General features: G+C 36.3%; 1 protein-coding gene across 1 annotated transcript in view; it reads right to left on the bottom strand.

Annotated features, from left to right (window-relative positions):
- Nucleotides 1–1,192: 1,192 nt before the first annotated feature.
- Nucleotides 1,193–16,985, bottom strand: part of bdh1 (3-hydroxybutyrate dehydrogenase, type 1) — a 29,922-nt gene continuing 14,129 nt past the window's right edge. Inside the window, exons 3-5 of the mRNA XM_028794698.2 lie at nt 12,209–12,350; nt 4,119–4,271; nt 1,193–1,970 (exon numbers count right to left, since the gene is read on the bottom strand). Of these exons, the coding sequence (XP_028650531.1) occupies nt 1,501–1,970; nt 4,119–4,271; nt 12,209–12,350 (765 nt within the window). The 3' untranslated portion in view covers nt 1,193–1,500. The remainder of the gene's footprint in view (nt 1,971–4,118; nt 4,272–12,208; nt 12,351–16,985) is intronic.

The following is a 16,985-nucleotide window of genomic DNA, read 5'->3' as shown; positions in this document are numbered from 1 at the left end:
TACTTGAATCATGCACATTACCAGGAACCTGTCACTTTTTTTCTGTTCAATGTGAGAACACACACAAAAAAAAAAAAAAACAATTAGTAGAGTTAGTAGCCATATCTAGAAATTTTTTTTTTCTGTTTGGTATGCTTCAGGCATTTTTCTTGAAATCATTTTCAAACTGTGTGAACTAATACTTGGTTATATATACTTTTGCTATTACTGATATGTACTAAAGATTTCTACTGAGCATTTCTTTCACCAAGGGCGGCACGGTGGCGCAGTGGTAGCGCTGCTGCCTCGCAGTTAGGAGACCCGGGTTCACTTCCCGGGTCCTCCCTGCATGGAGTTTGCATGTTCTCCCCGTGTCTGCGTGGGTTTCCTCCAGGCGCTCTGGTTTCCTCCCACAGTCCAAAGATGTGCAGGTTAGGTGGATTGGTGATTCTAAATTGTCCCTAGTGTGTGCTTGGTGTGTGGGTGTGTTTGTGTGTGTCCTGCGGTGGGTTGGCACCCTGCCCGGGATTGCTTCCTGCCTTGTGCCCTGTGTTGGCTGGGATTGGCTCCAGCAGACCCCCCGTGACCCTGTGTTCAGATTCAGCGGGTTGGAAAATGGATGGATGGATGGATTTCTTTCACCACAAGCTGCTAGTATATTTAGTGTGAAATTGCCTTTAACAGATAGTCTGTCCCCATGCCAAGTTTCCAAATAACATTTGGCAAAAAAGCAAATAAAAAAACATGCAGGTTGCAGCACAACGTGGTTTCCAGTTACATGCAATGAACAGTATAACAATTTTCTTAGTCCTTCTATACTTCTGATTGAAACGCATCATGACTGTTGTGATGACGGGGATGTTCAGTTGCTAAATTTTAGGGTTCAATTTTTAAGTTTTAATTATGATTTTTTTTAATGGTAGTTCCTGAGAAGGATTTACAGCCTAGTATGATTTTTTTTTAAATGAAAGTGTCCATCTATAACACCATGTGTTTTCATGATACAAAGAATATTGTTATAAATTGAATACTACTCTCTAAAAACAGGAAATCCCTCCTGAAAAACAGTTTTCTTACTGAAGCTCAAGCTTTTAATTTGCTTCAATATTTTTTCTCTTGCATGGAGTTATTTTTATCTTCTAATGTTCTGCATGCAGACAATACTAATTTAACAATTCAAACCAAAGGAAAAATGGCATAACAAAATCTCATGTTATTTAAATAAAATTTATTATAACAATTAGCCAAAAAAGTGAACACCATTGATAATCATGATAGCTTATTTTTTATTTTTGCCATATGTTTTAAACATTGAGCTGAAATTCAAACTTAAACTGCAAATTTCAAAACAATTCCACAAGCTACAAGTATTGTAAAAGGTGGCATTTCTTTTTAAATATTTGACTTAAAGATGCATCAAATTAATCAGAGCCAACATAGATCAAATGCTGGCATAACATAATATTACCAAGCCCATTTATTAAATTTTGGCTCATCAGTTAGAATTGGGAAAAAAATATTTTAATAAATATACAGCCTATCTGAAATGGCAGCAGGCAGATGTGTCATGGCTTGTATTCGAACCCACCAATAAGCTTCCATTGGGGTGTAGCGGGTATAGGGGTAACAAGAGGTAACTGCATCTGTGATGTCTTTAATTACCAATGCTGTATCTCTTAACCCACTATTGCAATATGATTTCATCACTGAACAAAGGTGATCAAAATTTGTTTTACCATAGTCCTCTTTAACATCTTCAGGGGCTTCTTCCCACAGTTTGTCACAAGTTGCTATTACACTGTCGCGAGGCATAATTCCTGTTGCAGCAATGAAATTTCCAGGTTCGATAACAATGACTTTCACTCCCCAACGGTGCATCTCATATCGTAAGCAATCTGAAAAGGCCTCTACTCCATACTTACTAATACAGTATGCAGATCGTGATGTATTACACATCCGGCCAAACATGCTGGAAATATTTACAACTCGACCTGTTGACAAAACAAACCCCAGTGAAGAAAAGCATGAAAGTCTAATTTAATGATGTCTTATTTTTACTGGTATTCTATCATGCTATAAACTAGAGTACTTTCACTACAGACACTTTCTTATCTCCACAAATTGGGAATCTCCATATAAATTATCCAAGTTTGGAAAACCCTCTAAAAATATATATATAATTTAGAGAGAGAGAGAGAGGCAGGTATTGTTTTCCCATTATACCCTATGTATTTAATTACAGTTATTTAAAATTCCTTATCTGAAATATCACACTGAATATGTATTATTCATTATATTATTCATACATTGATAAATTACTGCTTAATTAAGTATCATGCAAATAGTTTTTTATGTTATGCTATTTAGAGCATTTCCCCAGTTTGGATGGACCACAAAAACTTGGCAGAAGACACTGAGTAAGTTGGATGAAATATAACAACTAAGTATAAAAGACAAGTATGATTCTGCAAAAGGTGGATAAAAATGATTGTCATTGGTATTCCCACATTAGTTTAAGAAAATTTGCCAGAAATGTAGGTGTTATTAGACGCATTTTCTTTAGATTTGCAAAAACAGCAACACTAAGGCAAGCAAAACTGGTTACTGTCATGCATAAGCACTAGGACATGTCAACATACTACATTTACTCTGTTAAGAACTGATTACAAGGTATCTTGCTGCCAGTTGAACTTTCTACAATTATGAATGCTTTTACAGCAATTCACAATGATCACATGCAGATTTTTTTAATATTAACAGAACAAAATTACCCTTTTGCAGTTTTACACTATAAAATTTAATCCATAAACATCTAAATCAGTGCTTCCCAAACTTGGTCCTGGGGGCCCACTGTGGCTGCAGGTTTTTATTCCAACCAGATTCCTAATCAGTGACAACACCTGATAAGACTGATCTCAATTAATTAGCTGGCATTTTACTTTTTCTCTTCTCATATTCTACATTAAGAAAGCACAGAGGCATGTTTTTTACATTTATAAGACATTTAGAAATATCTTTGCTTTTTCTATAGATTTAAATGTTTAATTCTATTTTGTTGATTTCATTATATTTTGCCCTTTCTCTGTGTAGTTTTCCCCCTTTGTTGTATCATATTAATGACAATTAAAAATGAGCAGAGCAAACACACTGGCAAATAACACAAAATAATCAAAGGCTGCAACTACTTTTGCATCAGACCCACTAATTAGTAAATAATGGATTAATTAAACAATTAGAACCCCTGGAAAATCCATCCATCCATCCATTACCCAACCCGCTTTATCCTAACTACAGGGTCACAGCGTGTCTGCTGGAGCCAATCCCAGCCAACACAGGACGCAAGGCAGGAAACAAACCCCAGGCAGGGCCCCAGCCCACTGCAGACCCCTGGAAAAGTAGAATGAAAATATTTCTAAAAAGAAAAAATCACATTATTCCCATATAACTGCTTGGTATATTTTAATATATTTTATATATATATATATATATATATATATTTCTAATTTCTATATTGTTCCCAAAACACAGAACTTGGGAGATAACAGTTCATGCAATTAGCTTAGGAGTCCAATTAAAAACAGAAGCTGGTTGGAGCAAAAATGTGCAGCCACAGTGGGTATGTTCACTAAAGATGCTGCTGGAGAATTAAATTGTACATTATTATTTGATGAGATTCTATACAGTATTTTTGTTAACAATACACCTCCGACTTTGGTTTTAACTGATCACTCATCTTCTATAAAAAGTCAATTCAGAAAGTATTTCTCCTTGATGACATTTAATCCTTTGTCCAAGCAACTGTTCCTAGCTCTGGGCACAGAAACAAGAGAATTCCTGTTAATCAGAACTTGCTCCATTGCCACAAACATCACCACCATAGTTTTGAATGTATTCTACTAGAATGTACAGGGAGAGCGAGGTGGCCTTTTAACTTACGTTTATTGGCAATTTACTTTATATAATGAATATATGCATAAAGGGTTTGTTTTTTCTCCTTCTATACACTCACCCTTGCTTTAGTTTGTTTACTTCAAGTGTACAGTACACATATGGGAAAACAAGGCAAGTGTTATATACTTCAGGTAAAATCACATTATTAACGTTAATTAATGTCTCATAACCTCTTTGTTATTACTCACCTTTAGCTCTCCGAATAAGGGGGAGGAAAGCCTTAGTCACTCTGATGGTACCCCAGAGATTCACATCTGTTACAGTCCTATAAGTCTCCAAACTTAAAAGCTCAATTTCTCCAAATGTAGAGATTCCAGCATTGTTCACTACAGCCCAGAGACCTGCAGATACAATTATTCCATGTGTATCACTTTCATTACATGAATATTTATTGTACATTTTTGTTTAACATAAAAACATACATGGACAATAATGCATCATTTGTTACTCATTTCCAAATTGTTTTTTGCCTGATGTGATGAATCAGAACAATAAAGACATTTATGTGAGCATAGCAATTGCAAGTAGTACTTTCCCCAAGCTATGAAATTTATCAGCTTAGCATCTTGATTTCAGGTAGTTAAATTGGTTGTTTGAGAGTTGTGGAGCATTGTTGTTGCTGCTTTTCTTTCCTTGTATGCATTGATGTGTTATATGTTTGAGCTTCATTAATTAAAATTCCTTGAAAATGGTGCTATGGCAGTAATTAATTTTACATCTGGAAAAAAGGGCAAAAGTTCAATATGAAAAAATAAGGTTACAAACCTAATATTTTTGCTATTAAGCCATTATCATTATTAAAATACGACACAGCTGATGAAAATTTAAAGGAATTCCCCATCCAAAAAGTGTCTGTTCCCCAAGTAGTCTGTAGTGATGGCTGAGAAAACCTCTTAATCTCATATTTTCCAACAGAACAGAGAAAAAAAGCTTCTGACAGAACAGAGGTCTATGGTGACCATCATTCCACAAAAGCAAGCAATTTTAAAATGTTCAATCATTCATTGGTTACACGTCCAGCCCAGTAACAGCTTACTAACTGTCTACTACTGCATTTCACATGATATTAACTGCACAAGGTTCACTGAGGGGGCATGTAAAACTGAAGATTAAAAGTTAAATAAAAGCAAGTGAAAACATTATCAGGACGAGAATATGCCTTGTACTTGTACATATCCAACAAGCTTCAACAAGTAGGAGGTCAATTCACCCATGCAGATTATTAAATAATCATAAGGTACTCCAGCTGTGATGATGAAAGTAGGTCTACATTTCAAATGCATATTCCCATACAATTGCATTCCATTTTAGTTCATAAGTGTGTTTTCCAGAAGTGACTTATTTAACAATATTTTAGTAAAAATACATGTAACAGTGTTTAGGACACTGTAAGCATACATCTGAAGGACTTCACATACGGATTATTCAACCAGATTAATGGGAGATTTTTTATGGGTGTTTTGATATTATTTGCTATTTTCTAACAAAGGTTACCACAGACGTCTACTCTATCGTAGACTATTTTATTTCCATTTTGCATGGAAACATGAGATTATAATTTTTCTTTTCTGTCATCACTAAAAACTACATAGACTAAGAAACATTTCAAAAGAATTATCAGTTTTGTGTGGAGAATTTCTTAAACAGAAAAATGTGCTCCTTACCTTGTTTTATCCATCCATCCATCCATCCATTTTCCAACCCGCTGAATCCGAACACAGGGTCACGGGGGTCTGCTGGAGCCAATCCCAGCCAACACAGGGCACAAGGCAGGAACCAATCCTGGGCAGGGTGCCAACCCACCGCAGGACACACACAAACACACCCACACACCAAGCACACACTAGGGACAATTTAGAATCGCCAATCCACCTAACCTGCATGTCTTTGGACTGTGGGAGGAAACCGGAGCGCCCGGAGGAAACCCACGCAGACACGGGGAGAACATGCAAACTCCACGCAGGGTGGACCCGAGAAGCGAACCCGGGTCTCCTAACTGCGAGGCAGCAGCGCTACCACTGCGCCACCGTGCCGCCCACCTTGTTTTATTTATTATGAAAATAACCTTTACCTACTTTTAACTTTTGTACACTAATATCAGTCTTTTACAATTTTTCATTATGCAATGTTGCAAACTGGATAGTACTACTGCATTATAGCTTCAGGGACCTAGGCTGAATTCCCAATTAGCTCATGGTTGGTGTGGACATTTTTCCTCTGCCGTCTAAGTTTCCTCTAGGTGCTTTGGCTTCATCTGTATAATAAAGATGTGCGTGTTAAATCAATTATTAAAAAGGTAGGAATGGGTGTTGGTGATTGTACCCTGTGTTGGGGAGCATAACTTTTAAAAGTAACTTAGTTATATTACTCATTACTAACTAAAAAAATAAATATGTACTTAGTTACTTATTATAAAAAGTAATGTATTACAGCGTGTTACTTTTTCTTTTGTATGAAACATTAAAGATTTCACTGGCCAGCACTTGTTATTAAATCATAAACCCATATATGAACCTTCATGAAACTGAACAGAAACACGGCCATATTTTATAATGTTCTTGTGTTTTAAAAATATGTTTAGTACTTCATGTGCTGTGAAGAAAATAACATCATTCCCAAGCCCCTGAAGATTTGCGGTACACTGGCTGCTGCACCACCAGATCACACTGCTTCAACATATCTATAGCTAACGGCAAGATGAAAACTAAACTGACACTTTATTTATAGGTTTCTGTTACTTGATTGCAAACAGTGATCTTAAACTGGGCAGATAAAATTTAACCCTAAGCACATGCAGTATTTAATGTATACTTACAACTTTTGTTCAGTTTTTGTCAGTTGATTGCACACCACTCACGTGCTTAAACTTTTCCTCACTAATGGTCACTAGGTAACCAGGGAATTTGTGTGCATGATGTTACCAAATAAATGCAATATTTCTGCAAAATAACAGAGTAATTTTTTGTTCTGTTTTTTGAAATGTGGTAATAAGCTACAGTAGTAACACATCTACACTTCACAAGAATGAATAAATGAATGTTTTCTGTCATGAACAGATGTCAATTTATTTATAAGAAGTTAATGGAAAATGCTTATTACATGAACAATTTACTTTCATCTGATTTCACACACTCAAATACTGATGTCTCTCTTTCTCATTACTGTTATGATTATATACATTTAGGGCAGTTTACTTTTAATAATGCATTGAAATATACTATAAGATATACTCGTATAGTTTTAAGATATACTACTTAGGATCTTGGGCTAACGGAGTATGGTATAATGAACATTAAATTGAACAGTTAATTCTAACTATTATGCACTTAATGATATTATGTTTTGCACAATGATCACCACTTGCAAATAAGAATTTTACTGTACTCCATAAATATTGTTATAATGACCCTATAGAAATTTACTTTGCCTTAATTAGACTCTTTGGAGTTATGCTTACCCAATGAAAAATGAAGAAAACATGTTATTACATGTAACAGAAACATCAAAATATCAACATAATTACAGTAGTAAAGGTTTAAGTACATGTCCTTTGTGATTTGCTTCAAAACAGCTACCCACGCATGGCCGAATGTCACAATCGAGACAGCACAAGTGTGTTTCTTTGTGTATTGTCCTTATAACATTTTTTTTCTGTTGCTTATTCATGACAGGGTAGAATGACCGTGCCTGAACTGCATGATTGCCCCTTGTGTTACTTTCACATTTCTGTCATGAACAACAGTTGCTGTATTGTGAACAGTGCTAAGGCGGTTAATATCTTTGTTGTCTTTCTACTTGACTGCAACCAGTTTGCCTTTACCTCACAACTACTGGCACCATGGTGAGCCTACAGGTGGCCAGATTCACTAGGCATATCACCGTGGCTTGGTCATACAGTGCATCAGTATTGCTATGTCATTGTCTGATCCCCAATTCACACTGTCAACACTGTAGCTTGATTCAGCTAATGGTTAAGTGTTAGTTTTTTCTTAAACTGGCTTTACAGCATCTCATTTACATGCAACTGGTTGAAGGCTCTGCCCCACTCATAAATATTGAATTATCTTGGGAGTAGAAAAACACAGATATAGTCATGATTTTTGCAGCATAATGTTATTTTATTCACTAGATAGCAACTGAGTACTACCCCAAGAGTTATTCAGGCTTTACACTGTAAACAGATTATTAAATGTCACCCTGAGTTTGTCTTGAAATTACATAACAATTCAAAGCCAGAGTCATGCTTAGGGTTAACACCAAGGAGGTTAAATACAGAAAAACAATTAAATTGTTTCAGCCAATCTTGTACCCCAAAGCATAAGGATTTTTTTAATAATCCTTTAAATAATGCAGCAGAGCTCACCACATAATGGTTTGGCAATTATACTATACTCAATGTGCCAGTAGTTACGGTACCTTCAACAAATTCTTTTAAATGTTGTATTATTTGTGATATTCGCTGATCACTATTGAACCAGTCTTTTTCTGTATCTTCTGCAGCCACAAACGCTTCCTGCCTTTTCATGCCCTGACACCACGGATTGAAAACGAGTTATTTGGAACAAAAGTGCACCTACTGAATGTATATATTTACATGTAGACAAAACAGACCTTTATTTTATATAGCATGTTTACAGAGTGAACACCATCCCATTGGTGCTTTAAAACTACAAAATATTACACAATTGTTCACATATATTTACATGTATTACAACTGGAGCACAGGCTGGTAAATTGATTTGCTGTGGGTTGTATAGTACAGTATCTCACAAAAGTGAGTACACCCCTCACATTTTTGTAAATATTTTATTATATCTTTTCATGGGACAACACTGAAGATATGACACTTTGATACAGTGTAAAGCAGTCAGTGTACAGGTTGTTTAACAGTGTAAATTTGCTGTGCCCTCAAAATAACTCAACACACAGCCATTAATGTCTAAACCGCTGGCAACAAAAGTGAGTACATCCCTAAGTGAAAAATGTCCAAATCGCTCTCACACTCTCTCATACTGGTCACTGGAAGTTCAACATGGCACCTCATGGCAAAGAACTCTCTGAGCATCTGAAAAAAGAATTGTAGCCGTACATAAAAATGGCCTAGGCTATAAGAAGATTGCCAACACCCTGAAACTGAGCTGCAGCACGGTGGCCGAGACCATACAGCGGTTTAACAGGACAGGTTCCACTCAGAACAGGCCTTGCCATGGTCGACCAAAGAAGTTGGGTGCACGTGCTCAGCGTCATATCCAGAGGTTGTCTTTTGAAAATAGATGTACGAGTGCTGCCAGCATTGCTGCAGAGGTTGAAGGGGGGGGGGGTGTCATCCTGTCAGTGCTCAGACCATACGAGTTGAGTTTAATCCTGTAACAGAGCAGGAAGTCTTAACTTTAATTTCTTAAATGAAGCCCACTACTTGTTCCCTAGATCCAGTACCAACAAAACTAGTAAAAAGTTCAATGGATGTTCTTGCAGCGCCTATTCTAAACATTATCAGTAGTTAATTATTGCATGGCACAGTACCTGATACTCTGAAAGTGTCAGTCATTAAACCATTACTTAAAAAGTCAGACCTAGACCCACACATACTAAATAATTATAGGCCTATTTCAAATCTACCGTTTCTCTCTAAAATACTAGAAAAAGTAGTCGCCAGTCAGCTTCAGACACACCTTATGCATTACAATTTATTTGAGAAGTTCCAGTCTGGTTTTTGCACTGGTCATAGTACAGAAACAGCACTAAAGCGGGTTGTAAACGACATTCTGATATCCTCTGATGAAAGAAACTCCACTGTAATTATGTTGTTGGACTTAAGTGCAGCATTTGACACCATCGACCATTCTATTTTACTGCACAGGCTAGAAAATGATGTTGGGCTTATTGGCACCGTTGTCGCTTGGTTTAGTTCTTACTTATCAAATCGATTCCAATATGTACGGAAATGTGCTGACAGTACTCCATCATTATACACAGAAGTTCAATATGGTGTCTCGCAGGGCTCAGTACTGGGACCTTTATTGTTTTCACTTTACATGCTTCCACTGGGATCTCTCATTAGGAAACATAATGTTAATTTTCACTCATATGCAGATGACACCCAGTTATACCTTCCATTTAAATCAAATGAAGTTTCTCCGATGTTGTTAATTAGTTGTGTTAGCAAATTAAAGGAGTGGATGAATGAGAACTACTTGTCTTTAAATACAGATAAAACAGAGATGTTAATTGTTGGAGGGAATGACGCTGATCATAACAATATTTTGTCATCATTTAACTCAGTTGGAATCACCATTAATTTTACTGAATCAGCCCGAAATCTAGGAGTTATCTTTGACTCTAGCATGTCATTTAAAGCGCATATTGCAAAGTTGTCCAAAACATGTTTCTTCCATCTTAAAAATGAAAAGAAATTAAGGCGCTTTCTACATAAACAGGATTCTGAGAAATTAATTCATGCATTTATTTCTAGTAGGATTGACTACTGCAATGCAGTGTTCATTGGATGTTCAAACTGTTCTCTATACAGCCTCCAGTTAATCCAAAATGCGGCTGCAAGAATTATTACAAGAACAAGAAAATACAAACACATAACTCCAGTTCTTAAATCCTTACACTAGCTCCCGGTTAAGTTTAGGGCGGATTTTAAAATCCTCCTTTTAACATGTAAAGCATTAAATAGCCAAAGACCGGCTTACTTGTCTGAACTTATCATGACTTACAAACCAGAGCGCACATTAAGATCTCAAGATGCCGGTCTGCTTATGGTTCCTAGGATTAATAAAATAACAATGGGAGGATGAGCTTTTAGTTACAGGGCCCCTAAATTGTGGAATGGTCTGCCTGCTACTATAAGAGATGCCCCTTCAGTCTCAGCTTTTAAATCCCGGCTGAAGACTCACTACTTCAGTTTAGCATATCCTTACTAGAGCTGCCGATTAACTGTACAGACTGCATCTCTGTTGTTAGTTATTAGCACTAAAATATAAGTAACATGATAGTTATAATTTGTTACTAACCTCACCTCTTCCGTTTCTCTTCTCGGTACTCAAATGTGGCACTTGGTGCCACGGCCCACCTGCCAAGTTGTTTTGCCTGCCTAAGGTAAAGTCATCCCTGATGGAGGATCGCAGGAATCATGGGAAAGAGGGGTCCTTTCATTGGATTGGCTGGCCCAGTACTGTTTCAGCCGTGGAATGGCCAAATGGGGGAGGCAGCTTGATGGATGAGGGCTCCAGGACTCTAAAAATATCCAAATCTTATTATATGATATCATTTACTGTTAAATTGTGCTCTGTACTTCTAAAATTTTTATTTTATTTTTTTTTTTTATTTTACTTCTAAAATAACTTTTTATTTTATACTGTATTGAGGATTTGTTCTGTTCTGTGTATTGTATTGTATTGACCCCCTTCTTTTGACACCCACTGCACGCCCAACCTACCTGGAAAGGGGTCTCTCTTTGAACTGCCTTTCCCAAGGTTTCTTCCCTTTTTCTCCTACAAGGTTTTTTTTTGGGAGTTTTCCTTGTCTTCTTAGAGAGTCAAGGCTGGGGGGCTGTCAAGAGGCAGGGCCTGTTACAGCCCATTGCGGCACTTCCTGTGTGGACTGGCCAAGCATGTCTCCAGACCTAAACCCTACTGACCATCTGTGGGGCATCCTCAAACGGAAGGTGGAGGAGTGCAAGGTCTCTAACATCCACCAGCTCTGTGATGTCGTCATGGAGGAGTGGAAGAGGATTCCAGTGGCAACCTGTGAAGCTCTAGTGAACTCCATGCCCAAGAGAGTTAAGGCAGTGCTGAAAAATAAATGGTGGCCACACAAAATATTGACGCTTTGGGCACAATTTGGACATTTTTCACTTAGGGACGTACTCACTTTTGTTCCCAGCGGTTTAGACATTAATGGCAGTGTGTTGAGTTATTTTGAATGGACAGCAAATTTACACTGTTATACAAGCTGTACACTGACTACTTTACATTGTATCAAAGTGTCATATCTTCAGTGTTGTCCCATGAAAAGATACAATAAAATATTTACAAAAATGTGAGGGGTGTACTCACTTTTGTGAGATACTGTATGTCAGGGACTGAACCAAAAGCCAGGGGGTTAGCAGTCTACTATCAAGTCAAATAATTTTACATTGATATTAAAATGCTAGGCTTAACTTGTACTCCTACCATGCAGATAGCTATCGCCTGTCAGAAAATTAATCACCTTTACACTTTGTACAGAATGTAATGAAATTCAATTGAGCTAACAACCCAAACTGGCTTACCAGCCTCAGGTTCCTTTAAGTGCATCTTCACAAACTCAACAGCCTTCTTTATCTCTTCGTCATTGCACACATTAATCTGCACAACCTTCATCCTCTCTGATTTCAAACCCTCCAATTCCATGGCTCCAGGACCATTTGTATCCTGCCAAAGGCAAACCAAATTTTTATCCAACCCTGTCAAGTTATGGAGAGCATACATCATTTTTTAATTATCTCTGCTTTGTAATATCAGCAAAAAAGCTTTTCATCTCCTGTTTGCAGAAAGTACCAGTGACAGGAAAACAATCAGAAACAGAATTTTGGCTTTTACTAGCCTGGCTAATAAGGCTGCTATGATGCTAACAAAGTGACCTTACAAACAGAATGAGAATAAATAATTATTTTTTAATACATTTTCTTCCATGTCTTGTTGGATAAGAAAGAGTATACATTTTACTTTCAATTAACAGCAATCTGAGAATTTTTAAACATATTTTGTTGGAAATGTAAATAATTTACAGCAATTCAAACCACTACCTGCCTTATGTAACATCATACTAACATGACAAATGTTTCAAATATTTTCTAATAAAGGGTAATATGTGGTTAAACAAAGAGAGCTATACAGAAATAAATTGAACTGAATGTTATATAATTTGGAAACCTGGCACTGTTAACAAGCTACAATCTGTTTAAGTTAGAAAAATACAACCCTGGCAGAGAAGGTTGCGTAGATTGTTCCACATTCTCACCTTGTACAACCATAGTATTGGAAAAAGGCACTTGCTATTCCAAGAAAAATTATGATGATTAAAAACAGTGAACAAGCTCAAAACATTCATTATCCAGTTTCCATTTCCCCGTTATCTGGCATAGTGCCTTTCCTGACTACAGGAGACTGATGAAAGGAAGTTTAAAAGTTTTTCATTATTCACAACAATATAAGCAAATAACAATATTATTAAACAGGATTAAAACCTGCACTTAAAACTAGCTGTAATCAAGGGAGTGTAAAATGATTAAAAAAAAGTAATGAGAAAAAAGTTTAAGTCAAACTAAACACAAACTAATCATCCCCCTTCTTCTGCATTACATTTGGAAATGTCGAACAATCTTTGAAATACAGTAGTTGTGACAATGACAGAGAAATGTATCCAACTGCCTGTATTACACAATCTTTAAACCTCCCCAACTGCACCAGTGTGGTGGAGAAAACAGAGCTTTGTGTTGTGCAAAGTGTGAAGCAATAACCTGCTTGGACTTCACACCCACTTGCCAGAGCCAAAATTCAAGAAAACATAATAGTCCTGTTTTTTTTCTTCTTTTTTTGTAGTACATAGGTGCTTCAAAGAGATGTACACGTACAATTTATACTTGTAAGGTTCTGATTTAGAAGAACAGCAGTTACTTTTTGGTTAAAGAAAATGCTTATACCAAGGAATTAGCTTGTTTAATTTTTGGCAAGAATGTTTTGCTCTTCTCCTCCAGTAATCAATAACACAGTTCACAGTGATATACAAGATCTCTCACGGTATGGATGTCTTGGTAGGAGGATTGCCTGTCAACTCATAAGAGGAAATATGTATGAAGTGTGTTCTTGCCTCCTGGCCAGTCTGTTTGGCTTTCTAAAAAGTTCACAGTCTCCTTTGTTACATTTTTCATTTCATTATTGTGCCAAATGTTTTTAATAGGTGTCGGGTCTGGACTGCAGGCACGTCAGTTAGCACCCCAGACTCTTTTACCACCGAGCCATGCTGCTGTAATCAGGGCCGGATTCACAAAGAGGCCAACCTAGGCCATTGCCTCAGGGCGCCACAGTTTAGACAAAATTTTTTTTTTTTAAGTAATGTGATTTCGGTTAAATTTCATTTTTATAGTAATAAATAATAAAAAAGGGGCACCAGATGAATATTGCCTAGGGGAGATGAAAACTCAAATCCAGGCCTGGCTGTAATACATGAAGAATGTGATTCGCTATTGTCTCTCTGAAATAAGCAATGCCTTCCTTGAAAAAGACGTTGCTTGGATGGCAGCAAATATTGCTCCAAAACCTGTATATATTGTCCAGCATTAATGGTGCCTTCCCAGATGTTTAGGTTATCAATGCCATGTGCACTAAGGCACGCACATGCCATCATGGATGTTTTCTTTTGAACTTTGCGTTGATAACAAATCCCTCTCATCTTTAGTCTGGAGGAAGTGCATCCATGTTTTCCAAAATGCCAGTAGGGACTCTGCTCTGTTGGGCCCTTGAGCAAGGCCCTTAACCATCAATTGCTGAGCATTTGAGTAGTGAGAAAAGCGCTATATAAATGCAAAGAATTATTATTATTATTAAGAAGAATTTCAAATTTTGATCTGTCAGACCACAGGACAATTTTCAGGACCAGAAAAGGCAGCTGTGTTTCTAGATCATGTTTATATATAGCTTCATCTTTGCATGGTAGAGTTTTAACTTGCATTTGTGGATGCAGTGACATACTGTGTTCATAGACAATGTTTTTTGGCAAGTAATCCTGAGCCCATGCAGTGACTACCACTACAGAATCACGTTCGTTTTTAATGCAGTGTAAGCTGAAGACCACGGCTATCCAATATTGTTTTTTGGCCTTTTCCCTTGTGTACAGAGATTTCCCCAGCTTCTCCGAATCTCTTAATATTATGTACCATAGATGATGAAATCTATAATCCTCTGCAACTTCACATTAAGGAACATTATTCTTAAATGATTGCACTATTTGCCTGTGCATTCTTTCACAAAGTGATGAACTCCTCCCCATCATTACTTCTGAGAAACTCTGCCTCTGTGGAATGCTCTTTTTTTATACCCAACCATTTTATTGACCTGTTGCCAATTAACCTAATTAGTTGTGAGATGTTCCACTAGGTGTTTTTTTTTTTTGCACAACTTTGCCAGTCTTTTGTTGCTTGCGACAGCTTTTTTGAAACATGTTATTGGCATCAGATTCAAAACGTGCAAACATTTTTCATAAAACAACAAAATTTTTACATTTGATATGTTGTCTCTTTCTATTTTCAATTAAATGTGGATTAAAATGATTTGTAAATCATAGCATTGTTTTTATTTAAAATTTACACAGTGTCCCAACTTTTTTGGAAACAGGGTTGTATACAGCACTAGACTGGGCTATATCCATGCACACCTTACAGTAAAATGCAGAACTTAGAACTTGGCAGCACAAAGGACACTTTTAATTGACAACTGTTTACTCAAAAAACAGATGTCAAAGTTTAGAAGGAACATGATAAACGGCAAAAAGTTAAACCAAAGATATGTACTGTATGTGAAAAAGATCTGAACTTGCTTCTGTTTTGCAAAGCTTAAGTGAAATATGTTAAAGACTTGGCTTCCTGTCACTTACAGTAAATGAAGAAACTAAAGAATGAGCTTTTGATCAATAGGCATAAGAATGAGGGGGTCTTTGTGTTGTTTCCACAGTAATGTAGTTATAGCCATTGCTAATGCTGAACTGTATTGTTTAAAAAAAAAAAGCAAAAACCAGTGAAGAAATAGGCAAATTACCAATGCAACCCTATTTTTTTTTTGTGTGTTTTGTACACTGTATCCCAGAGGGATATTAAAACCAATCATTTTGCTATTAGTTGTGGATGCAAGTACTTTAAAAAGTCCTTAGGAAGAGCTGAAAGGATTAATAAAGAAACATTCTGAGGCTGTTGCTGTTAATCACATTTGGAAATAATTCTATATCAATGGTCTCCCAAAAATTATTTGGAATAAAAATTTAAAAAGTTGCGAGTTTTTCTGGACTCTTTACTAAGGCAATGCTAAACTACTGGACAGAGTAACGTGATGTTAAATTTATACCATAATGATGTTTCATTTAGTCTTAACTATTAGTTTTCTGAAATTCCAACCTCAATACATTTCAAAAATACAGGAGCTATGATCAAAGTTTAGTGTAAATGTTGATGTCAGCATAAAAGCAAGTACAGAAGGCACAGAATCACTAGGGCAATCCTCATTAAATGGAGAGTAGGGTAAAGGGGCATTGCTAGCCAAGGGAAAATAGTGATTGTAGATTCAGAAGAACAACCCTGAACTAATACATTTGATGTTTTCCCACTAGAGGTTTCATTGAACTATGACTGGTTAAATTTAATGTTTTTTTTTTGGCCATCTGGCAAAAACAAGAATGTAATTTCAGACAAGGCTTAGAACATACTGTCTATTCACTGCCATTGAACTTTATACCATGTTGAAGATTAACTGAGTGGTAAGGAAAGGCTTTCCAAGTTTTTATATATAATATATATATATATATATAAAATAAATTTTATTTATAGGGTACTTTACATTAACAGTAAATCTCAAAGTGCTACATAAAAAGTTTAAACAAAGGCAAAGCAAGACAAAAACAGAGATAAAACAACAATAATGATAGCTTTCTTGTTAATAAGCTTTCCTAAATAGAAAAGTCTTTAGCAGTTTATATATATATATATATATATATATATATATATATATATATATATATACATATATTTTCTTTTTTGTTAGAAAACATTTAGTTAACAAATGTACATCAGGTGTCTCTGAGAACAATGTTTTCATAGAAGTATCTTTTTACTTTATTATTGACTATAATGTCCACTGTTTTACAAAGAACAAAAGAATGCTCCATGATATGCTTCATCTCTGTTGTGCAGACTGGAGTTTTATTTGCAACTTTCCAGTCATAATGCAACTCTCCTGCACTATGCCAATGTTTTGGGTGTCGACTTGTCATAAGAATTTTGGAGGAAAAAAATTATAGGT

This window comes from Erpetoichthys calabaricus, chromosome 2 (genome assembly GCF_900747795.2).
Source record: "Erpetoichthys calabaricus chromosome 2, fErpCal1.3, whole genome shotgun sequence".
Classification (NCBI taxonomy): domain Eukaryota; kingdom Metazoa; phylum Chordata; class Cladistia; order Polypteriformes; family Polypteridae; genus Erpetoichthys; species Erpetoichthys calabaricus.
The sequence above is the reverse complement of the archived record's forward strand: the minus strand, read 5'-3'. Positions and strand labels throughout refer to the sequence as shown.